The sequence below is a fragment of the Lontra canadensis genome, unplaced genomic scaffold (genome assembly GCF_010015895.1).
Source record: "Lontra canadensis isolate GAN:19392208 unplaced genomic scaffold, GSC_riverotter_1.0 scaffold194, whole genome shotgun sequence".
Lineage (NCBI taxonomy): Eukaryota > Metazoa > Chordata > Mammalia > Carnivora > Mustelidae > Lontra > Lontra canadensis.
The window spans coordinates 61,057-87,266 of NW_022631188.1; the positions used below are offsets into that span (position 1 = coordinate 61,057).

Here is a 26,210-nt window from a genome sequence, read left to right on the forward strand (position 1 = left end):
GTCCCAAGATTTTTTCTTGGCTGTGGGCTCCAAACTCCATTTCTACATCATGATCATTTGGGACAAATTTATCAGGGTGTGGTGTCAACTTCTTCCCTAGTTGATGAAACTTGGGGAAGGGTATTTGCAACAATTGAGTTTATTCTGGAGGATCTGTCTAAACAGATAAGGGAAATTCAGAGAAAGCCTCTTTCCACATTTGCTGTTTTTCAAGTGCCTACAGCTCAAAATGATCAAACTACCAAAGGCGCATAGGTGAGGAGCTGTGCTCTGCGACCCTTCAGCAGCGCAACAGAACTTAAGACAGCAACAGCATCCTTCGGGCTGCTCTGTTAAGAACAGACTGTGGGGAACCCAGGTAGAAGCAGATGCAACTCCTAAGAGGTTTACTGCCCTAACCAATAGAGAGCCCATCAGCCCAAATGTAGGAAAATGGATGCAGTGCTATATTCACAACCAGACTATTATAAAGAAAATTAATTGTAACTCAACACCATAGATAAACCGTAGAAACACTGTTAAGTGAAAAAAAGCAAGTATCAGAGGCTTACCGATGGCGTGATGCCTTTTAGATGAGAAAGAAGAACACTAAGCCATATAGTGTTTGACCATGCGTACTTATCTAGTAGACCTATTCTTTCAAAAAGAGAATAAACACAGATTATAGGGGTTACCTCTGCTGAAAAGAAAACCACAGGCCCAAGGTGGAGTTACTTGCCCCCAGAATAGCAAACCAGGACGAAATTACAGTTGCGTTCTCTTCAGGAGTGAAATTTTAAGCAATAATCAAGAATTTTCTCGTCAGCACCAGTAAGGTCACATGGGCCCTCTTCATTCCCTCCCCCCACGCCCCCGAGAAGATGAGGTAATCTGCATGATAAAACCCCCCGTTCACACGCCACCCCTCCATGAAAGGCCCCCTTGCCCTGAGACAAAGCTTTTCCTTTGGCTAATAACTCCTTGCCCCACTCCTCTTCCTACAAAACCTTTGGGTTCTGTACCACTCGGCCCTCCTCTCCACTCACTACGGCTTACTGAAGTGCAGCTCTTGCCTCTTACTCAGTTAAATTTTGGCTGTTTGCCACCGCACGAGAGAGGAGTTGCCGAGGACACGAGGCGCAGTAACCTTAAGTTACCGTCAGCATTCCAGACCTCACACTCTGGCTCACCGACTCGAGAAAGTGCGCGCTTCGGGCCACGCGCCGGCCGTCGTGAGCCCGGGGTGTAACCAGCCCCGTGAGGTCTGGGCGCGGTGCGTGCCCTTCCGTTCCACCCCCCAGACTGAGGCCCAAGGCGAGGCCGCGTTCCCCGCCACACAGGGTGCAAGGACCCCACCCTAGAGCCCGGAGAATTTCGGTAGCCTAGGAAGCGGCCCAGGAAACGGGAGTCAGAGCGCGGCGGAGACGCCAAGACTTCTGGGAGTCGCAGTCCAGCGCCGGGCTGCCTTCTGCGCAGGCTCGGAGCCCACGAGGACGGAAGCTTTAAGAGAGGGTGCAGCGCCGTGCCCCCACCGGAAGTGTCCGATCGGAACCACCCTGTGGGAGAGGTGAGTCCGGGTTTGAGGACCCACCGGTCCGACCTTTTGTCCCCTCCAAGCACCCAGTCTCTACCACCTTACTTCGGGATTGCTACAGCCCCGCGGCGCCCCGGAGCCGGGACCGCGGAGGAATCCCGAAGAAAAGTGGCCCGGAGGCTCGGCGTTCAGAGTACACTACGCCCGCCTACTTCCAGAGGGGGGTGGTTGCCATGGTTACCCGCGTCGCCGTTACGTCACCGCCGCGGGCGGGGCGGAGTGCCGGGCTGGGGCGTCCGGCCGCGGTGCGGAGTCACTGCCGGGGTTGAGGAGCCCGGCGGCGGCGTCTGGAAGGCGGCTTCCAGCCGCGAGGAGCTGCCCGGGAGCCGGTCCCGACGGCCGCCTCTCGCGAGGAGAGTTCCGGCCTTCTCGTAGGGAAAGCGGGCGGCCCCGGCCCCGTCGTTCCGCGTGTGTCGTTCTGCGTGTGCCCGGGACGCGGTGGAAGCGGAGGAGACGGCCCGCAGAGCGGGTGGTGGGCAGCCCCGCGGCGTGCTCGGTGCGGGAAGCCCGGCTGCTCCCCCGCACACCGCGGCGCCCGCCCTCCCGGCACGACCCTTCCCTCCTGCGTGTGCCGGCGGCGTCGGGAGGCCTCTCGGGCTCTGCTCCTGTCCAAAGACTGTGAGAGCTCGGAGAGCGGGAGAGCGTGGCCCTTGACCTCATGGAGTAATGGTCATTGAAGAAAAACAGCCAAAGCTAGAAATAATTTGCTGTGATCTGTGCGGTAGTCAGGGGTGTTACGTAGGAATTCCGCAGAGTTGTCACAACAAATACTAGCCCTGCCAGCTCGGCTCTCCCTCGGTCTGCTGTTCATTCCCATTTCCTCAGCTTTCCCTTATGACTTTTGAATCTTTCCCTTTTGAATCTTGTATTGTCCACCTTAAGGACCAGCACCTCTAAGAAGTATTTGCTACGCCCGCGTGTACACACACACACACACACACACACACACACACGTCGTCTCCCTGCCTCTAAACCGTTAGGGTGTTTCATACCGCTACCTTACAACTTGTTTAGTCCTTCGGTTTATCGCATTGATCAGCATTTCAGTGTGTGATCTGTGAAACATAACATTTAGATATTTAAATGTTTTGGTTTTTTTTTAAGATTTTATTTATTTATTTGACAGAGATTACAAGTAGGCAGAGAGGCAGGCAGAGAGAGAGGGGAAAGCAGGCTCCCCGCCGAGGAGAGAGCCCGATGCGGGGCTCGATCCCAGGACTCTGGGATCATGACCTGAGCGGAAGGCAGAGGCTTTAACCCACTAAGCCACCCAGGCGCCCCAGATATTTAAATGTTTTTAATCCACGTGGGTTTTATGTCTCTTTCCCAACTGTTTTTAGAAACTCAAGCACCATTTGATTCCTTGGGGCTGTACATCAGAATACGGATTTTCCAGGTATACCCATACTCACCCAGACAGCATCCCAAAAATCAGTTTCTAACAAAGTTTCCACATGATTAATTAGTCAGCTAATTAATGAGCTGGGAACACAGACTTTCTTGGAAACCATTGCTGTACAACTAATAGCCCCGAGTTTGGCTTGTATTTAGATTCTTTGTTTTGTTTTTTAAGATTTTACTTATTTATTTGACTGAGATCACAAGTAGGCAGAGGCAAGCAGAGAGAAAGGGGGAAGCAGGTTCCCTGCTGAGCAGAGAGCCCGATATGATACAGGGCTGGATCCCAGGACCCTGGGATCATGACCTGAGCGGAAGGCAGAGACTTTAACCCACTGAGCCATCCAAGCGCCCCAAGATTTTTAATAAAGTACATATCAGTACGATCAGCAATCAGCTGGTGAAATGTGTAGTAGAAGGCCCTGCAAGATTAATACTTGCATTCTGCTCTCACATTCTAGGCTTCACATCTACATTCCTGTTACTCAGTTTTTCAGTGCAGAAACCAGACATTCCCATGTGCTAAGACTGGAGGAACTGGTGTTTAGTAACAAGACTCACAGTCGACAGATAAGTCATGGTGCTGGTTTATTATATTTAACTTTCTTGGTGAGATGATAGGACTTAATGTCCAAGATATGAACTGAGCCACAAAACTAGGAAGATAGAGAAGGAACTGTTGGGATATCTGTTATATCCCAACAGATAACAGGAAACCTATCTATCTGAGACCTTTGGGGAAGGAACTAGTTAACACTGATTGAAACTTAGCCTCTGGCTCTCAAGGAAAGTTGCCCTGGGGCACCCAGCTGGCTCATTCGATGGAACAGGTGATTCTTGATCTTAGGGTTGTGAGTTCCAGCCCCACATTGGGTGCAGAGATTACTCAAAATCTTTTAGGGGTGCCTTAGATGGCTAAGCATCTGTCTTCAGCTCAGGTCATGATCCCAGAATCCTGGGATCAAGCCTGCTTCTCCCTCTCCCGTTGCCCCTGCTTGTGTTCTCTTGCTCTCTCTGTCAAATAAATAAAATCTATTTTTTAAAAAAATCTTTTAAGAAAAGTTACCCTATTAAGAGATTTGTAGGTGATCCTAATTCCAGATTTTGAATTAATAATTATCATTTCGAGCTTGTATTTTCCTCACATTTGTATAAGTATGGCCTATGTTTCTCTTTTCATGTTGCAGTCCATCCTAGAAATGAACATGTTAATCTCCACAAACAGTATTTGTCAGGTCATTCTGCTCAGAAGCTTTCCTTGGCTCCCCAGTGCCTAAAAGATAAACTCTGAGTTCAGGATCTTGGCATTGAGGCTTTCTATGGTAGGGCCTTTGCCTCTGTTTTTTCCTTGTACAAACCTACTGAACTTTTTGCTTTCCCACTTCTGTGATCCTACCATTAACCAGTTGTTCAGACTGTTTCCTTGCTTGTAATTTCCTACTTTTCTCTCTCCCTCATCCTATCAAATTCTTTACATTCTTCATAAGTTAATTTTTCATGAAGTTTTCCCTGACCATTGTAGTCTGCTTTGCATTTCCCTGCATTGCAACTCCTTTGCATCTCCAACTTTGTGAAGCACTTTATTGTTTTCCTCTGCTGGTCCTTATTGTCTTTATGACTTAACATATAATTTAATTGCAAGTGACATATTAACATGTAGCATTGCCTGAAATTTTTAAATCTTATATTTATTGTTTCTACTTTAAAGTATTTTGTTTTTATGGGTGCCTGGGTGGCTCAGTTGACTAAGAGTCCATCTCTTGATTTCTGCTCAGGTCATGATCTCAGGGTCGTGGGACTGAGCCCAGCCTTGGGCTCTGAGATGTGCTAGGAGTCCGCTAGAGATTCTCTCTCTCCCTCTCCTTCTGTCCATCCCCCGGCTCACACATATGCGCCCTCTCTCTCCAAAATAAATAAATGAATTTTCCAAAGAGTGGAATTTTGTTTTTAAATTTAAATTTGAAAGTGTTTTGAGATAGAAATTATGTAACAATTTTATTCCACAAAGTATTTCAGTGCTTTTACATAGAGTAAATGCCAAGTATACTTCTGGGCAATGGAAAATGACTATTTCTGTGATGTGATCTTTCATCTTCATAGACAGTAATAGTTCTTTTTTATCCCTTAGAAGAGCCCTTGAAACTAAGTAGGACGTTTCACAAAGCAGAAGTGGGTTTCCTGGTAATACATTTCATCCCAAAATGACGACAGAATCAAAGAAAGCTACAGCTCAGAACCTTCAGGAGAATGAAGGGCTTCTCATAGTGAAGATAGAAGAGGAAGATTTTGTCTGGAGGCAGGACACTTCCCTCCAGAGAAGAGACCCCTTTAGGCAGGAGTTCTGCCGACAGCTTTTCAGGCAGTTCTGCTACCAGGATTCCGCTGGGCCCCACGAGGCCCTGAGCCGGCTGAGGGAGCTCTGCCATCAGTGGCTGCAGCCCGAGACACACAGCAAGGAGCAGATCCTCGAGCTGCTGGTGCTGGAGCAGTTCCTGACCATCCTGCCCGAGGAGCTGCAGGCCTGGGTGCGGGAACATGGCCCAGAGAATGGAGAGGAGGTGGTCACCCTACTGGAAGATTTGGAGAGAGGTGCTGATGAAGCAGTAGTCCAGGTACACAGGGAATGGGAGATCTAAGAACTCCACATGGACAGAGTCCCACAGTGGGAGGAAAGGGCCTGAGACAGAGCACCCAGGGAGACCTGCAGGGGCTGTTAGGGCAGTGTGTCTTTCTGTCTCCTTTCCACTGCATTTCATGCTGTGCCACATTTCACATTTGATTCAGACTTAATCCGTCCTGCAGTTTTGTATTCCTACAGCGGGTTCTCTTTGTTTTTGGAAGATATTCAAATCCCCAACAGGGATTCTCTCACAAGCCCAAATGTACTTTATTTTTCTCAGGTTCCAGTCCATGCACACAGACAAGAGATACTCGGGAAGAAGGTGGTGCCTCCTGGACCAGCCCTGAGTGTCCAGTTGCAGCCAGTGGACCCCAAGGCCCTTCATGGTTCTTCAGCACCCCTTCTGCTGGACGGCGGTAAGGGGCAGTAGTGCGTGCAGTTTGTGTCGCTGAAGGAGTGGGACTGTGAATGTCTCTTCTCAGAGTAGCCTCAGTTACCATACATGGTCCTTTCCTTTATCACCCCATGAGAAGTAGAGAAGTTTTCCCTGTGTGTCATTGGCCAATTAAAACAAAAACAGAGAGAATTTGGTTCCTTATCCAGAATATTTACATTTTCCCATTTGTTCTTCATCCAGAATATTTCCAAAACACAGGATATTTTTATGAGTAAACTAAAGGAAAGAAAAATTAATGTGTGAGAAAACATCAAGAAATAAATAAGCAAAAAAAAAAAAAAAGGAAGAAACACATCAAGAGAAATAACACGTTAGTAGAAAAGCAGGTACATAATGATATACCCAGAAGTGGAATGTAATTCACAGATACATAGAACAAGATCCACATTATTGTCTTTTTTATTGTACTTTTGGTCTTACAAAGCTTTCATGTTGTTATAGGAAGTCAGCCATACTTCTGGGGACTCCCTGCATGGAATAGTCATCACTGTTCTAAAACTCCTCTGTTTAAAGAGTTCATGGATTCAGTATTACTTTAGGTGTAAATGATCTCAAAAATAAACTCAAGAATAAATTAGTTTTGGGGGCAACTGTGTGGCTCGATTGGTTAAGCATCTGCCTTCAGCTCAGGTCCTGATCTCAGGATCCTGGAATCCAGCCCCACATCAGGCTCCCCTGCTTTCTCCCTCTCCCTCTGCTCCCCCTGCAATAAATAAATTAAAAACTTAAAAAAAAAAAAGTCATGATCTTTTTAAAAATAAATAAATTATAGTCAGTTAAAAATAATACCCAAATTCTGTTTTCCAGTTTGTTCTAGAGATATTTCCACCCACTCCATCCAAAATCATATATTTCCCCCACCCTAAGACCAGCACTGCCTAACCACCTTTCCTGCTATAGCATATTCTAGACAAAGGAAACCCTACAAAAAGAGGGGGTGCTTGATTGCAGCACAATATCGAGTCATAGGCACAGTATAAATTTGTGAGTCAGCAGGCAGGAATTGTGAGGACTTGATCATAAATGGATCCTGGAAACCAGGTGGAGGAGTTCAGGTGTTGTAGAAGAAAAGAGAGGAAAGGTTCTGAGTAGGGTACAGGAGGTGACAGGATTTTAAGGACAGTTAGTCTGGTGAGGGTATTCAGGATGACTAGGAAGAACAGCTCAGAGTCTAGACAGCAGGAAGCTGTGACAGTCCCCAAATAGGAAGAGTGACAAGGGTAGTGGTAGCAGAAATGTAAAGAAGGGGATGTGTTCAGGGCACATTCAGCAGAAAGTACTTACAGAACTTGATTAGCCATGGACATGAAAAAAGGGTAGGTAGATAGATGAAGTTTTCCTCTCCACAGGCATTCTACTTGATTTTACCAAATTTTCTCTTTTGTGTCCTTGTCCAGTACACCTTTCTCTTGAAAAGCCACATTTTTAGAGTGGCCAGGTGAAGTACCAGTATGTAACTGTCTTGGGTATAGCTCAAAATTTTCTTTTCTTCCAACTCAGCAAACAGATAATTTACCACTTTGTCTTTTCATTCTTTTAGATAATGAGAGTGAAAACAATGGATTCATGCCAAAGTTGGACATTTATGAAAAAATGGAATCACAGAAGATTCTATCAGGAAGAATTTCAGGATTCATTTCAGAAGGAATTGCTGAGCCTCAAAACATCTGTAAGTCTGCAGGCAGGCTAAAGAAGCAATGGGAAAAAGAATCAGGGGGTGCTCAGAGACCATCATCTGCTCAGGATGGAGGTTTTAGTAAAATCCTTACCCACAAAAATACACTCACAGGTAGCATTAGCCATGATGGTTGTGAGAGAAGCTTAAACCTGAATTCAAGTGAATTGACACACCAGAAATCTTGTAAACACACTACCTATGACCAAAGTTTCAAATGGAATCCAGATTTTTTTAAGCATCAAAGAATTTATGCTGGAGAGAAAATTCACCAATATGGAACATCTCTCAAAAGCCCAAACCTTATTAAACATGCAGCAATTTTTAGTGGGGAGAAAACCCACCAGTGTAATGAATGTGGGAAAGCTTTCAGACACAGCTCAAAGCTTATCAGGCATCAGAGAATCCACACTGGAGAGAGGCCTTATGAATGTAATGAGTGTGGGAAAGGCTTTGGGGGGAGCTCAGATCTTATGAGACACCAGAGAATTCACACTGGAGAAAGACCCTTTGAATGCAAAGAATGTGGGAGAGCATTCAGCCTGAACTCACATCTTATCTTGCATCAGAGAATTCACACCAGAGAGAAACCCTATGAATGTAGTGAATGTGGGAAAACCTTCAGAGTGAGTTCACACCTCATTCGACACCTGAGAATCCACACTGGAGAGAAACCCTATGAATGCAACGAGTGTGGGAGAGCCTTCAGTCAGAGTTCACACCTTCGTCAACACCAAAGAATTCACAAGAGGGAAAACCTGTTAATGTAAAGAACTTAAATTTTCACAGAAATGCAAAAGAAATAGCAATATGAAAAATATTGAATAAAAAATATGGAGTGAGATGAATGACTAAAAGACCAATATCTCTTTTCTCTCATTCTGAGGCTTGATGTTTTGCTTACGGTCTTCACCTATTGGGGTGGGGGAAAGCTTTCTGTGAGTCAGGATCTTCCTCTCTTCTATTGACTGCTGAAGTCAAGCTAGAAGAGCCAAATTTGGAGGAGGCTAATAAAAAGGCTAGGTTATGGCAATGGAGATAGAGAGGAAATAACATGACTGCAGTATGGAGGGGAAAAGATTCAGTAAAGAAGCTGATCATCAGTATTAGTTAATGATTCTCCTCAAGAGGAGGTAGGCTAAGCCCTGAAGTAGAATAGTTTGAGCAATGAGCAAGACACACAGAGCTTTCAGAACATTCCTTTAAATGAAGGCACAGCAAAACTAAATTAGAAAGTCCTGTCAAACGAGGACCTGCGCAATGGTGGCATTCCAATATGTAGACCAAACTCTATGTCTAGAGGTCATGCCAGGAGGTAAACCAGGAGAGCATCCAAGGCAAGAGGCCAGAACCCATAGAAATTCAAACAAGACAGGAGAGAAGTAAATTAGTCAGGAGTTGGAATTAGAGGTAAGGGAAGGTGGTCACATTTAGCACTTGCTCTATAAAGCAGAGCTTAATCTTTTGTCTTAAAATGACCTTTTCTGAATTTCCCAGATCATTTAAAGTCATTTTGTACCTCAACCTCAAATTTGGAGAAGGCAGTACCATAACTAGGATCTTACTGCCACATATGCCTTTGGCACCTCCCTGGGGTGAGTGGACAGAGCAGTTCTGGGGAGCTCTCTGGACAGAAAAAGCTCTGGCTAGTAACCACCGTGGAGGAGGGCTGAGGGAATTAGCACTGAAGGTCAGGGTTCTGGAATTGTTTCATGACTGCTGGCTGCTCTTCTCTCCATTAAAGACCGGTAGAGAGGATTGGTACCCAAGAGAAGAGTGGAGGGATGAATCCAACAAGTAAGAACACCAATGATTTCAGGATATAAAGGCAAATCCTGCCCTACTGTTTTCCCTAATTTGAAAAATGTAAGGCTTAAATATCCCATCTGTATATAATGTCTTTATCTGAAAACGAGCAAACAACCCCCAGTGTAGAATTAGGATAATCTGATGTACAAAATCTTTCACTAATAGGCTTTATTTAAAAAAAAAAAAAAAAAAAAAGTAAGCATCTGTCTTTTAATTACCTTAAACTAAAAATGTCCTGATAGCATCGAAGTAACCCCACGTGTGTGGTGCGGCGCTGAACGCGTAGCTTCCTGTTTCATACGTGCTGTGCTAATGCTTCGTGTGTCGTGACCGGTCCCAGCGCTGTTTATATGCCCGGTTTTGCGGTGAAACCCGAGCTGTGACTGTCCTGCTCGAAATAGAGGGACAGCAAATGCTGCAACCAGGATTCAAACGCGCGCTGTTCCGGGCCTCGTGCCTAACCGTTAACCTGGATTATGTCCCTAACTATCGCCACGTGACGTAACGCCGCAACAGCCCTCGTGCCCCACAACTTTAAACTGGGGGACTTGGTTCGCACGTCGTTAGCCTTTCAGAAGGTGAACGACTATCCGCAACTCAAAACAGCAGCGCCGCCCCTCGGCGGCCACCACCGAGAGGAGCGTCGGCCAGAGAGGCCGGAAGTGGCTCTGTGCCCCGCCCCCCACCCCCCCGGGGGCCGCCCCTCGGAGGCCGCGCGAAGGTTACCTTCGACTGCGCGAGGACACAACCGAGAGGAGCGTCTCCCAGAGAAGCGGGAAGTGGTGCTGTGCCCCAGGTGGCCGCCCCTCGGAGGCCGTCCCTCGGAGGCCGTGCGGAGGTTACCTCCAACAGCTTCTCCCGGAGAAGCTGGAAGCGGACGACTTTCGCCTGTGGTTGCTACCCAGCTAGCGACAGGGTTGTGTGGCGGCGGTGAGGGGCGCTTCGAGGCCTAAGGCGGGGACCGCGGCCAAGGGCGAAGTCCACAGCGCCCGTCTCTCACTTCTCTGAGGCTGCTGGTGAGGTTTAGGAACAATTCTGAGATGAAAGCGGTGGCTACGGACCGCCCTGACGCCCCGGAGGCAGCGAGCCCGAGTCTGCCCTCCCGGGCCCGTTCGCCTGTATTCACCCCTCCGGCGCCGGCTGTGCGAGGCTCTGGCTCCAGAGAGACAGGACCCTCAGACCTGCCTCTTCATGTGGGGGAACCTCGGCGCCCAGGTTGCCCGTTTTCTGGTCAGGATCAGAAGTTGTTATGCCCGAGTTTTCGTGTCTGAGAGATCACCAAGGAGCCAAGCACCGATGCAATCACACTAGGGTTTATTTGACAAGCTTAAGCCAGGGCTCAAGTATACCCAACACAGTGGAGTAGGGACTTGGACCCCGAGCCAGATTACAGTCAGAGTTTTTAAAGGCAGAGGAGGGGTGGACTCGGTGGTGGGTGAGGACAAAGGGGGTTATGGATGATGTAAGTCTCTAAGGAATTTAGGAAGTGAGGTCTCCAGGACCTTGAGGGGCTAGCTGTTGTCTGAGGAAAAGGTTATTCATTACCAATAATAAAAATCTTCTTGTGAGACCCTTTAGATGTATATCAGTGGGTCATATACTTGGGAATGATTTTCGACACTATCTTGGAGGTTTAGAGATAAAGTTTCCTAAAGGAATTGTTAATGTAGACTTACAGGATTCTGGTCAGACCTGTGGGGTAGGGCGTCGGTCCGGATAGGATTGTCCTTAGCAATCTTGAGGTGAGGGCAGTTAAGTCCCCAGGAGAGAGCCACTCTGTCTGTTTCAAGGGCTTGTCAATAGATGAGGAATTTTAATGATTTTCTTCTCCCTCTGTTTCCCACATCAGCTAAACTTGAGGTGGGATGGCCTTAATTTTCTCAGCCTCCACAAAGTCTTTCCTGTAGATTTGCTTGTGCTGCAAACACCAGCATGTTTGCTTTGGTAACTTTCATTTCATTCCATTTGTAGTCAAGCCTCGCATTCTTTCCGTATTAGAAGTTCTGGTTTGTGCTTCCCGTCACACATAACAAAATTCATCAGGATTCTCGTTTCCCTTTATACTTAATCTTTCAGTGAAGGGTTTTTGCTTTTCTTTTTTTTTTTTAAGATTTTTTGTTTATTTGGGGGGATGTAGCAAGAGTGAGACACAGCTGACCGAGCCACCCAGGTGCCCCGCATTCAGAGGGTTTCAAGATAACTAGTCATATCTTTGGGGTTCCTATATGTACATAATTAAATTTGCTTTTCTCCTGTTAATCTTAAGTCAATTTAGTTTTTAGACCAGCCAAAGAACCTGGAAGGGATAAAGAGAAAATTTCCTGCCCTTACCTGTACAAGGTAAGCATGTTATATCTACACGTAAGCTGAGTGCTGACAGCCAGGGGAGAACATACTTTCTTGCTGGAATCAGAACTTGGCTCATAACTCAAAAGCTGGCAGATGGCAGGGTCTGAGAAACAGGAACAAGGAACCCATCATGTTTTTACTCTGTTAGTTCCCTGTGCTGGGCAGCCACTTACTGGAAATGATGGCAGAAGCAAAAGGGAAGAGAGCAACACACTGCCACCTTCTTTTTCGTTCTCCTTAGTCCTCAGCAGCTAAAGATAGAGTTGATAGAATGTGTGCCTGTCAAGAAGTGGTGAGTCACCCTGCACTGTGTTTCCACTGACCTGAAATACATATGCACATAGGAACTACAAAATATGAATTGTGTATAATTTGGTGATTCCTAATGCTTTTATATTTGCATTTAAAACTGGTATTGTACAATATAAGTGAACAGCAAAATTCATAATTAAAATTTTAATTTTTGTTTACTTTAAATGACATTAAATAATAAAAATGCCATGATGAGTCATGAGAAAGCCCATGGTAGGGGATAAATAGGTTTTATATTTTAATACCCTTAACAATATGTTTTTCTTCCTTTTTGAACAAAGGGCCCCACATTTCCATTTTACACTAGTTCTGAAGATTATGTAGCTAATACTGCCTATGTGTATTTCTCTAAATACTTGCTTCTTTAGAGCAGACTTTTTATTGGTACTACTTTTGTCACCTAAAGTAAACAGACTGCACAGATACAACTTATTACCTCTACACAAGACACAGTAGCTCAGTAATACAAAAATGAAGAGAATAACCTCAAGGAGCTCACTGCCTAAAATAAGATAAGAAATCCAGTTACTAAGTGATTTTTACTGTAGTCCGTATGAAAATATCAAGTTACTAATCGTTGTAACAGCAATGCGGTATTTCCTAATTGATCAGAACACGTCTATGAAGGACTGTCCTCTCCGATTTGTAGGGGAAATGACTTCAGACGAGTTCCGCTAATAATCGGATAACTGGAGATTCCAGTAGAAAGCCTGCCCGACTCCATAGCAGAAGCTGGGAAGCACTGCGCTGCAAGCGTAGGCCAGAACCGTCTTTGGGGCGCATACACTGGGACCAAGCGGCTGCTGGCAACACTACACCCTCTGGGCGCGCGCTTCTACTGTACACATGTATAAGGGTCACACGCAAGTTTGTCTTGGATTCAGGACACACAGTAAACCCAGAAATGACGTCGCTCTTGCTCTCGCTCACGCAGTGGTCTGCAGCGTGGTCGCGCGGCAGGAATCCCGCGGCAGAGCAGAGTCGCTCGAGTCCCGCCCGCGGCGTGCGGACGCCAGCGGGTCCCCGGGCCTCTCGCTCGTTCCCGGGCCGAGACCGGACGCACGGCGGACCTCAGCTTGCCCGCCGGGCAGGTGTGTCCACGGCGACGGCGCTCGGCTGGAGCGCGGGGATCGCGGCGGGGGAGGCAGGCTCCCGGGAGCGCGAGGTTGCGGCGCCCCATCCCCGTCTTCACCCAGACGGCCCCCGCCCCTCGCGTCCCGACCGCCGGTCCCCTCCACGTGCCGGCCGACGGCTCTGCGCCCCCGGCGCCCCGGGAGGCCTCGTCTCCGCCGGAAGCGGCGCAGGCCGGGCGCGATTGGTGGGCGCACCTCTGCCGGCGGCCGGACCCGGCCCGGGTAACACTCGAGTTCCGAGACCGCGCCGCCGCGGCCCGGGAAGCACCTCCCGGCTTGGCCCGGGCGGCGTGTGCGCGGACCTCCCCGGGAGTCCGGCCCCTGCGGCGCGCGGGCGGACAGCCAGACCTTCCGAGTGCGGGCCGCTGCGCTCGCTCGTCGGCGCGGGGACGGGGTGCAGGGCTGGCGCAGTCGCCGTACCGTCTCGTTCTTCGGAAGGCGGGACCTGCTGCGAGTCGTGTCCTTCCCTCGGAATGATTCCTAAAACCGGCTTTCTGCCAGCCCTCTGCAGAAGCCCGTCCCCTGATCTTTAGGGCCGGGGAAGTGAAGGTGTGTTTGAAGGATGCCGAGTGGGTCGCAGGTGCGAGGCGCAGAGAAGACACGAGCGGGGCCTCCGTGCGTGGTCCCGGGTTCTGTGCGGGGAAACCGAGGCAGGGCTCCGAACCCAGCGCCGAGATGACGGGGTCACGGCGAGAACTGCAGCTTGTACGGAGGCCTTGCGGGGTTGGGGGGGCGGCGGCCTGGATCTAATGCTGTCCGTAGTCACTCTCAGAGCAACGAGCAACGCTACACGGAGGGTTTAGTCAACCAGTTACTCCTGGTCTTGCTACTACGCTGCGGTTCTGTAAGACGTTAATGCTCGCGGAACCTGGGTGAACCGTATAGGGAGTTCTCTGAGGCGTTTGGGGAAGTTTCCTTTAATTCAAAACTATTTCAAAATAATGCATTTTTTAAAAGGTAAGATTTTTACAGAGGGGGGAAAATAGAGGTTTAGAGAGATTAAGCCACGACACGTAAGAGAACATAACAAGATTCAGGCGCAGGTCTTCCAGAATCCACAGCCCTTGTCCTTCACCACAGCCCACCGTGCTGACGAAGCGGTGGTGCACGTTTAAACAGGCCCTGCTTAAGTCTGCTATTACATGGAAGACTGAAACCATCTACACCCACACAGCCTACTATCTCCCTAGGTTAAGGTGACTTAGCTGTTCATTTGTCTACACTAGGTATGACATTATTCCACTATCTTTATCAACATGACATTACTATTCTAGGAAATTCTTGCCCCAGAAGATCAAGTTGCAAATAATCATATCTGTTTCGAGAAATTACCCCTGAAAAAATCCACTTGAATATCAGACTCCCAAATTTAAATGGATAGGATCCAGAAACTCTCAGCTGAAAACCTTCACCTTGTGTCCATCAGTTCTAAACTATTGTGTCATGATCCTTCCCCAATCCTTATTCTGCTTTGAAAGATCTGCCTTAAACCCCCAAGACCTCATAAATATCCTGACTCTGCCTTCCTCCCTGGGAGATACTACTTAGACTCTGTCAAAGTAGTGCTAGCATTCATAAGAATAAATTCACCTTAGCCTAATAAGTGGATTGTTTTGGTATTATTTTTGGAAAGCAGGGGTCCAACAATATTCTCCGTGTTGTGAAAAATGCTCTTTCTTGACAAACATTCCTTCTACTTAGAAAAAGTCTTGAATGACCTTAAGCACATTTTTTAAATTTTCTTTAAATTTGGGTGAAGCTTTCTTGCTCTTCTGAAACACAAGCATTAGACTTAGTGAGTTCAAGTATTTAATCAGCCTGTGTGTATGTGTGTGTGTTTCTGTCTTTAACTGTGGTTTCTATAACCTTAGGAGTGTGCCCTGAAAGATAACACTTGTTCTCATCCTCTCTGACCATTGGAGCTGGAATGGCTGCAGCGTTCCTTCCACGGGCTCCTGAAGAGCCAGAGGGGCTCTTCAAAGTAAACAAAAAAGAAGGTCTTGCCAAGGTTCAGGGATCTGGCCCACAGGGCAGCAGCCCAAAGAGCCAGGAGTTATTCCGCCAGCGCTTCCGACAGTTCTGCTATAAGGAGACTCCTGGACCCCGTGAGGCCTTGAGCCAACTCTGGGTATTCTGCTGTGAGTGGTTAAGGCCTGAGATACACAGCAAGGAGCAGATGTTGGACCTGCTGGTGCTGGAGCAGTTCCTCACCATCTTGCCTGAGGAGCTCCAGGCCTGGGTCCAAGAGCATCACCCAGAGAGTGGGGAGGAGGCCGTGGCTATGCTGGAAGATTTGGAGAAGGAATTGGATGAACCAGGCCAACAGGTAGAAAGGGACCTGTGCTCAATTGGGGGATGGTTGGGAGTGGGCATCCCGGCCGATCCTTTATGGGCTCTCGGGATCATGTACACTGTGGGCCCTTCAGATGCACAGATGAGCCTGCTTGTTCTCAGGTTTCAACCCAGACCTGTGCACAGGAGCTGCTTTCTGGGACATCGGCACCTCTGGATCCAGCTAAGGAAGCAACGTATCTCCAGCCTCAACCCATGGAGATCCAGGACACTCAACACCAACAGGATTGTGGTTAGTGTTGACACTTGGGTCATATGGCTCCCCTGGAGACCTTAGAATCATTCATCATTGTCACATAAATATTGAGTACTTACTCTGTGCCAGGCACCATGGAAGGCACCAGGTATGGTGAGCAAGGCAGACATGATCCTTGCTTTCATGGATTACAAAATAAATGTAACATAACAGATTGTATATGGGGAAGAAGAAGGCAGTCAGAGAAGGCCTTTTTTGAGGAAGTAACATGAGAGCTAAATCCCAAAAGTAGAATAGAAATTAGCCAGGTGATCGGAGAGGGGAAAGCAACATAGGCCTAAGAGCATGTGCAAAACAGATGGGAAAGAGGTGCGTTGTCAGAAATTATGTTTCTATGCTATGATATTTTTTAATAATAATCCAAAAGTTTTTTCTCATGCTGATAGGAATTTTAGTCCTGTTATATGTGCAGTGATGTTTTGGGCCCCATCCTACTGTTCATTTTATATTTGCTAATGTCTCTGAAAGATGATGTTCTTTCATTCTTTTTTTGAAGACTGTATTTATTTAGGGAGAGTACACTCGAGCACATGAGCAGGAGGAAGGGCAGAGAGAGAGGGAGAAAGAGAATCCCAAGCAGACTCAGCACTGAGGGGGGCCTAACACAGGCATCAGCCTCACAACCCCAAGATCATGACCTGAGCCTTGCATGGGTTGAGGCTGGGAGTCTGGGAATCTGTCAAGCCTGAAGCTACACTCTGGACCATTGAGAGTTCCTGGGCAAATGGTCACGAACACAAAGGAGGGCTTCTAACAGACCCAGACTCCCGTCCGTCCTGACCCAAGGAAAGCACGTTGCCATAATTCCCCTGCCTGTCTCCTACAGAGGTGCCCCTGAGGAGGGTCCCAATACACCCCTCCTCCAGGGTGGGCAATGTGGTCACTTCCTCAATGGTCAACAGTTTCTGAAAAAAGGTGAGATTGTCCCACTCAAGGCATATTCTCCCTGAAGTAATCCTGTGTTAGGACCCAGAGTGAAGGGCAGAATTTGCAACCATGTAGGAGTAATGCAGGGAAAAGTGATATGCTTTTAAATCGGTGGGTGGGGGGAGGCCTGGCAATGGGAGGAAAGACAGGTATAGAGACAGCTGAAGACGAAGGAGGCAGTTCACATCAGCTCTCAGAGAGCTCACTTGTGCTGCTCGGCCACGGCTCCTTTCCCCTCTCCTCCCACAGTACCCTTAACCGACCCATTTTGGCAGTTGCGCTGTGCCTCTGCCTAGGGCTGGATCTGATGCAAACTGCCTCCCGGATCTTAGCCATCTCCATGCTTGTCTGTCCTCCCACAGCCAGCCACCCCCCGGCCCCCACTTAAAAGCCTAGGGTTAGAGTGTAGCTTCAGGTTTGACAGATTCCTAGATTCTCCTTTGCTAGACGAGTAGAAATGTCTTCGGGGCAAAATCGGTTTCTGTTTGTCCCTACGTGATAACATCCTTTTGTGCCCCATGTTTTTAGACTCTGATCTCCCTGTTCTGCATATCTGCAAATAGGGTACTTTGCTGTGCTCCGACCCCTTGTTTTTCAGTTCTCCGTGAGGCCTCAGAGCACCTACACAGAGCTGCTTCACGGCTCCACATCAGCACTGGGCCCCATGGCTTCCTTTCTGCTCCTCCCACAGTCCTGTTCCTTCATCTCTCTCTGCCCTGCTCTACCCTTCCCTCGGAACCTACTCTAATCCCAGATCTTTTCTTCTGCTGTTGACTTACTCCTCCCAGACTTGTCTCCACTCTGCTCAAATAGTGCCCTACCAGTCCAGACACTGCTAGTCCTCTCTTCCTTTGTAATCTCCCACTTTCTTCCTCAAATGTTGTCAAACTGTTTTGCTGGGAGAGTTAAGCTGTGTGCTTAACTAGTATATGTGTTTAATTTTATTTCCTTTATATTTCACATGTAACTTGAAATCTATCGTTTTTGTTTCAGATGATGTGATCAGAATTGAGAAAGAAGAACTGATTCAAAAGCAGAAGTTTACTATAGATATGGAGTCTCCCAAAAAGTCCTCTGGCCAAATGAATGGAAAGGCCCCTGAATGTGGAGAAACCCAAGAACATGAAGGAGGGACAAAAAGATATCAGAGAAACACTTCAGCTGAGAGAAGATATAAGTGTGATGAATGTGGGAGAAGATTCACTCAAAACTCAAGCCTCATTAGACATAAAAGAATCCACACTGGAGAAAGACCCTATTCATGTAACGTGTGTGGCAAAAGTTTCATCCAGAGCTCACAGCTTATTGACCATCAGAGACTACATAATCGGTTAAAACCATATCAGTGTGATGAGTGTGGAAAAGCCTTTTATTACAGTTCACACCTTGTTCAGCATCAGAGGACCCATACTGGAGAAAAACCTTTCCAATGCAGTGAGTGTGGGAAAGCTTTTCACTACAGCTCAGGCCTTGTCCGACACCAAAGGACCCACACAGGAGAGAAGCCATACCAGTGTGGCTACTGTGGGAAGGCTTTCTGTCTGAGCTCACATCTGATTCAGCATCAGAGAGTCCATACCGGAGAGAAGCCGTACCAGTGCAGTGAGTGTGGGAAAAGCTTCAGCCAAAGCTCAGGCCTCTTCCATCACCAGAGAATCCACAGTGGGGAGAAACCCTACGAGTGTGACGAGTGTGGGAAGGCCTTCAGTCACAGCTCGGCTCTGGTGGGACACCTGCGCATCCACAGCGGAGAGAGGCCTTATGAGTGCGATGTGTGCGGGAAAGCTTTTAGTTACAGCTCACATCTTCTGGGACACCGACGAATCCACACTGGAGAGAAGCCCTTTGAGTGTGACGTTTGCAGGAAAGCTTTCCGGCGCAGCTCACACCTCATTGTACATCAGCGAGTCCACGCTGGAGAGAAGCCCTGGTGATTGTTGGTACCGACCAACAATTCCGCAGAAGGCCAGAAAGGCACAGCCAGCAGAGGACGCCACCGTGACAGTGGCGTGGGGAATTCTGTGATCACCACTGCACTTTGCACGGTCATTAGAAAAGACTTCTGGAGGCTGAGATAGGTTATCACCTGACAGCTTATCAAACAAGAACATCCTTCCACATCTCAAACGTCCTTCTCTGAAGCAGCGGCTCGGGAAGCCTCAGTGATCCACGAGATATGTATTCCGTGGTCGTAGAGACAGCTGTGTTCCTCTCCCTTCCCTTCTTCCCCCTATTTTCTTGGGAGTTAGAGTAATGATCTTGAGTGAAGTGTGAATTTAGAGTTAACATCTCATCTGCATTTTAAAAATCCTGAATTTTAGGTCAGCTTGATAAAAAGACAGCAACCTATCAATTATCTACACTGAAAACATTGTGGACACAAAACCCACTCTGTAATCTGGGATGAACGACTCGTGTAGGTGGGAAAGTTCAGTGGGACAAGAGGATGGATGACGCACGTTCCAGTGTGACCTTTCACGTCTTCCACCAGAGGTGCCAAACAGGCCAGTGGGATTTGGGAAAAATAATGTGTCTTTTTCCCACATGGTATTTTTTTTCAATAATATATAAAATTATTTCAATTTTTTAAAGCTTTTTTTTTTAAGGTGTATTTATTTAGAGAGGGAGAGAGAATTCCAAGCAGACTCTGCACTGAGCACAGAGCCCAGTGCAGGGCTTGACTTCATGACCCTGAGATCATGACTTGAGCCGAAATCAAGAATCAGACACCCAACTGACTGTACCACCCGGGTGCCCCAATTATCTCACCTTTTTGAAAATCTGGCAATTTAACATAAAATCTGACTTTCTGGATTCTCTTACAAAAATGCATGATGTGGCAACACTAGAGGGCATATTCCCACAAGGCAAGAATTGACTGGGACAGATTATCACTACTGTGTGTTTAGACCCCCGTCCACCGCCACACAGCTTCCTGCAGTCTCCCACCTCTCCTTCCCCCTACCTGTGTGAGCCCTCCCCTGCCCTAAGGGCTTCTCAGGAGTTTGTGGGTTCCAGGCCAACTTGCCACCAAGAGTTCCACCTTAATTTTACACACCAGCCCCCAATAAGATTTTCTGTGAAGAAAAGGCTTTCTAACAACAGCTTGAAGATTTAGATTAAAAAAATAGAAGTGTGCACTTGTGCACCCAAAGGTAGAGGAAAGCCACTTTAAATTTTTCCTTAGACAGAATGTATAGTTAATTATTGAAAGTCAGCTGTAATAGCTTCAAGCCAAACCAGTGGAGACTAGTTCTTTGGGTGAGATGAAGACACAACACCCGTGACAGGGTTGGACGCTGGCGTCAGAGTGAGAAGGCCTGAGGCGGAAAGCGGGGATGCAGCTCAGAGAGAGAAGCTTTGAGATTTGAAGCATTTGGTGACAGGAGCAGCTGTGGGAAGGCTGTAGGATGAGGCCCAAATGGGAGACTGGGGAAAGGTGAGAAGAAAAGGCTACAAATACAAGAGGGTCTGGGATAAATGGAGGGAAGGAAAAAGGCCAGAGATGCCAGGAAACCAAATTACGAACAGGAAGCCAAAGCAAAGGTAGTGAAAACATTAAGTGAGAAAGCATGATTTAAAGAAATGTGAGGTGGAGCAACGCCTGGGTGGCCCAATGAGTTAAGCCCAGGTCAGGATCAGGGGTCCTGGGATTAGGCCCCACATTGGGCTCTCTGCTCAGTAGGGAATCTGCTTCTCCCTCTCCCTCTGTGCTCTCTCTCTTGCTCTTGTTTTCTCTCATAAAGCAAATAAAATATTTAAAGGAAGAAAGGGAGGAAGGAAAAAAAAAAGGAAGAAGGGAGCAGGAGGTTGAAAGGCTGGAGGTAGGAACACTGAGTATTAACCAAACCTCTTTTCTATGCCATGTGGGCCAGATGCCTAACATGAAAGACCCTCACCCAAATCTGAGTTCACTGCTGTTTCTTTGTATCACTCAGGACCCTGCCCCTGCATGGGTCTCTGAGTGTTGGGACACAGGACACCTCTCTTTAGGTATAGAACATATATATATTCAATCCTGCTCAGTCTGGACTCTGGCCTTCTTAACAAAACCAGCCAACCAGGAGGATTCTCTCCCAGGAGCAAGAATACATTTCTGGTGGGACCCCTGGGTGGCGCAGTCGGTCGAGTTTCCGACTTGATTTTGGCTCAGGTTGTGGTATCAACCATAATACCATGAAATATCAGGCCGGTATCATTTCAAGTCATGAAGTGGAGCCAGGCCTCGAGTCAGGTGCTGAGCGTGGAGTCAGCTTAACATTTGCTCCCTCTGCCTCCAACCCCAACCCCCTGGCTGGCCCATGTGCGCACTCTCTCTCTCCCCTTCTCTAAATTTTTTTTTTTTTTAAGAATTCATGCTTGAGGTGCCTGGGTGGCTCAGTGGATTAAGCCTCTGCCTTCGGCTCAGGTCATGATCTCAGGGTCCTGGGATCGAGCCCCACATCGGGCTCTCTGCTCAGCAGGGAACCTGCTTCCCCCTCTCCCACTCTGCCTACTTGTGATCTCTATGTGTGTGTGTGTCAAATAAATAAATAAAATCTTTTAAAAATAATTAATTAATTAATTTAAATAAGTAAATAAGAGTTCATGCTTGGCCTCTTTGGGAAGCATGTGATTTACTCATTCCTCCTAAAGAGGAAAGTGTGTTGTGAGATAGAAATACCCATTATAAATTAATTAAATGATGTAGCTAAAGGGAAGTCCTTTGCACACTCTGACAATCGTGGCTGCCATTTGTTAAACACCAGTTGTGTCCAGCATCAAGCATGTTGCATCTCATGTAAACGTTCCAACTCATTTGTAGGATACTATTTATTATCTCAAACAATGTGTTGATGTCACTTATTCTTATGAAAGGCTTATAACAAAATGAAAAGTTTTTAATACATTTAAATTTAAACAGCCTATAAAAGTATTTTTAGAATATAATAACTATGTAAAACAGATTTAAAATACTGAAAGTTGGAAGTAATAAAATGTCAACAGTGTATTTAGGTAATGAAAAGGGAGTGATTCTCACCTTTTCTTTCTATTTACCTGTATATTCCAATGGAAAAGTTAGAATTCATCATATACATGAATAAATACTTTTTAAAAAATTAAAATACTGCAGAATTACTTGAACCTTTCTGGAGATGATTCTTTGGTAGCCTTTTCAATTATTTCCTTTAGGACTGGTTTATTTTATGTTTTTCTGCCTTTTTAAAAAATATTTTATTTTTAAGTAGTCTCTACACCCAACGTGGGGCTTGAACTCACAGCCCCAAGATCGAGAACTGGACTCTCCACCAACTGAGCCAGCCAGGTGCCCCATAGATTTTGTTACTTCTTGAATGAATTTTGGAATTAAAGTTTCTTTCCCCGACCAATTTCATTGAGATTTTTTAAAATTTTTGTAGCAGACGTCTTTATCTGCTATTTGTCATTTACCATTTTTAAATTTTTTTTCAATTGAATTTACCGTAGGTTTGTGGGGTTTTTTATGTTTCCTTTTTTTGTTTTTTAGCTTGAATACCATTCTTTTTTATAAAAGAGAGACATGAAAATTATTTACATGATGAAAGATTTCACTTCACTGGAATGGGCAGCTTCACTTCATGCCATTTTATCAATGATTCCAGTCCATATACTTTCCGATGTCACAATCTCAAAATAAGAAATAATCCTTGTCATCTAGAACTGCTTTGGTGCCTCCATATTCTGGGAGAAGAATTTTATCTCCAACTTTCACACTAACTGGTTGAATCTCTCTACCCTTTCCTTTAGAGCCCAATCCAATAGCTACTACTGTTGCTTGCAACACTTTTGCTTGAGATTTTTCTGGAAGCATAATACCTCCTTTGGTGCAGTTTCAGCTGCACTCCTTTCAACTAAAATTCCATCAAAGAGGGGAAGAAACTAAATGCTTGCCTTGCCATGACTCCGGCTACCATCACGGTTCTTACAGGTTTGTGGTTTTTAATAGGCTTGCTTAATAGGCTTGTTTTTAACAGGCTTGTTTATAAATGTTTCATTCTTGGATCTCTTAATGTCACATTTTCTGTGTTCTAATTCATTTGCTTGTTCTTTTATCCCTATTTCTTTTCTAACCTTTTCTAACCTTTCCCTTGGGGATTTCCTTCTCATCCTTTTTCTAATTTCTTGAGTGCTTAGTTCATTCATTTTTCTCTTTTTAAATTTTATTTTTTAAGATTTTACTTATTTATTAGAGCACAAGCAGAGGGAAAGGCAGAGGGAGAGAGAAAGGGAGAAGCAGACCCCTGCTGAGCAGGGAGCCTGACATGGGGCTTGATCCCAGGACTCTGGGATCATGACCTGGGCCAAAGGCAGATGCTTAACCAACCAAGCCACCCAGGCACCCCTCTTTTTTTTTTTTTTTTTTTTAATAATTAAAGCAAGTGAGAATATACATCCATCGAACGCTGTTACAATGTTATTTGTGGGGTGGTTTTTTGTTTTTGGTAGCTTTGGAAGATCTAAACAGAGAAGAAGAGGGCCCTGGGTGTCATACGCCAGGCTGCCTGCTTATGCCTCAATCGTGAAGGCAGAGAGGCTCTATCCAGGTAGAGGAAGGACGTCACCAAGTCAAGGACAAGAGGCAGGGTTTTACCAGGAAGCCTCATTCTGACTGATGCGCAGCCACTCAGATTTCCACAGCCAGGTGTTCCAAGGCTCTGGCATGCTGTCTGTCTGAAGCTGACGGCTGCCTGAAGCTTGGGGCATCCCTGAAGAATATTCTGGATTCCTTAAGAAGTTCAGGACCTGGAGCAGGGTTTGTGTTTGGAAACTGGTGAGAGACTTTGATACAAGACATTAGGTAAGAAGGGAGAAACATGCCGGTGAGTTCACTGCACTGAAGTTGAGCGTTGTCTGCGTTTTTCACTTGCTCAGCCAGCGATGACGACATGTTATGCCACAGTCAAGGGAAGGGGCTGACTTTCCATCATGTATTTCTAATGGAAAGAAGGCAGAAGTTAGGCTGTTTTTAAATTTCTCTCCCAGAGAGGACAGTTCTGTAAAGCTGGTTTACTTGGAAGTTATTTCTGCATTTCCTAAATGATACTTCCAGGTTTATTTTTTAATTTTTTTAGGTTTATTTATTTATTTTAAAGAACACACGAGCTGGGGAAGGGGCAGAGGAGAGAGAGAGAGAGAGAGAAGCTGTCTCCCCGCTGAGCCAGAGCCTGCCGAGGGGCTCAGTCTCGGGACCCTGAGATCATGACCTGAGCCAAAATCAAGAGTTGGATGCTTAACCGACTGAGCCACCCAGGCACGCAAGTTTATTTGATCACTTATATTTGCCCTACGAAGCATAGTGAAGTTGAATCTGATTTTCAACTGAAAGTAGTTATATCCTTTTACAAGATGACATGTCAGGCGAAGAATTTCAGAGAGAAAGGGATATTGATGGCATTTCCCAAACAGGGAAATTGTTTGTGGGTTGTGAAGAATAAATGAGGTTTTAACACAAGTGTCTTTCCTGTTTATACCAGTAACAAATTTTTGTAAAAAGTTAAATTTTAGAGAGGCACCTTGCTGGTTCAGTCCGTACAGCATGTGACTCTTGATCTCGGGGTTGTAAATTTGAGCCCCACATTGGATGCAGAAAGATTACTTAAAATCTTAAAAAAAAAAAAGTTTACTTTCACAAAAATATATAAAATGAAGTTCTCTGTAAGTTTACCCCAATTAAGAACACATTTAAGATAATTATTCTATAAAAACAATCATATACTGTTTTGTTTTGTTTTTAAAGATTTTATTTATTTATTTGGCAGAGAGAGAGAGAGCACAAGTAGGCAGAAAGGCAGGCAGAGGGAGAGGGAGAAGTGAGCCTGATGCGGTACTCGATTCCAGGACCCTGGGATCATGACCTGACCTGAGCCAAAGTCAGATGCTTAATGACTGAGCCACCCAGGCACCCCAACATAACTTACTTCTTAAATTCAATGTGCCTTTGGCATCTTTTAGTTTTTAAAAAGGTTATGGATATAAAAAAATCTAAGTTCCCAAATGTGGATATTTGGGTTTCCCCAATTTAAATAAACAATGTTTCTTTGTATATGTTTTAACATGTGTGTTTTATTTTAAAGATTTATTTACTTATTTTAGAGCTTGAGAGCTGGAGGAGAGGGAGAAAGACAGAGAATCTCAAACAGACTCCCTGCTGAGTGTGAAGCCCCAAGTGGGGCTTGATCTCACGACCATGAGATCATGACCTGAGTGGAAACCAAGAGTTGGTGGCTCAAACGACTGAGCCACACAGGCACCCCTTGTGTAAGTATTTCTGTGTAAATAATTCCAAGAAGCTACATTGTTGGATCAAGAGGTATGGACATACTAATTTTAAGGTCTTGCCTTCAGAAAATATACAACCCAAGAATGCCTGTACTTTCTCACACTTTCCAATACTAAATATGATCAGTCTTTTTATCTTTAGTAATCTGAACAATTTTTTTAATTGTTATTGTTTTAATTAAAATTATTACTGAACTTGAGCACCTTTTCATGTTGTCTATTTGTTCTATAAATGCTTACCTAAGTTGTTTGCCAATTTTTCTATTGGGTTGGTAGTACTTTTCTTATTTTTTGTAAGAGGCCTTTGTGTATTAGGAAAATCAGTCCTGTGACTTTTAGATGGTGACATATTTTACTCTGAGCTTATACTTTAGTTTTTATTTTCTTCATTTAATATTCCAAATTTTTACATCATCAGTTCCATTTATCTTTTCCTTTGTGGGTTTTCAGTTATATGTCTTTAGGGTTTTATGTCATGCTTATATCCCTCCCCACTCCAAGGTAGCAGTAGCTTCCCATCCTATCTCCCTGCTTCTGTCTTTGTCCAACCCCCTTCACTTACAAGTTTATTTTTAACACAGCAGCCAGAAAACTCTTTCAATACCTATATCTGAACATGTTACTCTCCTGTTCAGAAATTCTGAATGACTTCCCATCTTGGAGTAAAAAAAAAATATATGTATCCTTGAATTCACCCGAAACCCTCATATCGTTCCCTCTCTCTACTCCCAATACCCTTTTGTTGCCTTAGTTCTAGACACACAAGCCCCCTTCTGGTGCCTAGACTATTTCAAACACACTCCACTCCAGGCTGTGCGTTTGCTATCCCTCTTCCTGAAACAGATTTACCCCTGATGATACACTCACTCATCTCCCTCAGTCCTTTCTTTAATATAAGTATACTAGTGAGGTCCTCCATGACCACCCTATTTAAAATTGCATTACTTCATTCTCACTCCAAACTTCGTGTTTCCTTTATTTTCTCCTTGGCACTAACATGCACCATCTAATATACTATATATTTTTCTTGTTTATTGCCTGCCTGCCTACC

General features: G+C 45.8%; 1 protein-coding gene across 5 annotated transcripts; it reads left to right on the plus strand.

Moving 5' to 3' along the window:
- The first annotated feature begins 1,419 nt into the window (after positions 1 to 1,419).
- ZNF165 (zinc finger protein 165) lies at positions 1,420 to 18,887 on the plus strand. Of its 5 annotated transcripts, XM_032847793.1 has the most exons (5): positions 2,880 to 2,969; positions 5,100 to 5,583; positions 5,872 to 6,007; positions 7,589 to 8,483; positions 18,033 to 18,887. In XM_032847793.1, the coding sequence occupies exons 2-5, from the start codon at positions 5,173 to 5,175 to the stop codon at positions 18,793 to 18,795; spliced, it is 2,205 nt and encodes a 734-aa protein (XP_032703684.1). In that variant the 5' UTR covers positions 2,880 to 2,969; positions 5,100 to 5,172; the 3' UTR covers positions 18,796 to 18,887. The 5 variants fall into 5 exon arrangements, with proteins under 5 accessions (XP_032703681.1, XP_032703684.1, XP_032703682.1 ...); XM_032847790.1 differs by lacking the exons at positions 2,880 to 2,969; positions 18,033 to 18,887 and adding an exon at positions 1,420 to 1,546 and having other exon boundaries at positions 7,589 to 8,567; XM_032847791.1 differs by lacking the exons at positions 2,880 to 2,969; positions 18,033 to 18,887 and adding an exon at positions 4,142 to 4,293 and having other exon boundaries at positions 7,589 to 8,567.
- Positions 18,888 to 26,210: the final 7,323 nt, after the last annotated feature.

Coding starts and splice junctions, on each gene's coding strand:
- ZNF165 (XM_032847793.1), top strand. CDS start 5,173: ATGACGACAGAATCAAAGAAAGCTACAGCTCAGAACCTTCAGGAGAAT. Junction 5,584..5,871: donor CTGATGAAGCAGTAGTCCAG/GTACACAGGGAA, acceptor TATTTTTCTCAG/GTTCCAGTCCATGCACACAG. Junction 8,484..18,032: donor ATTCACAAGAGGGAAAACCT/GTTAATGTAAAG, acceptor AGCTGAGAGAAG/ATATAAGTGTGATGAATGTG.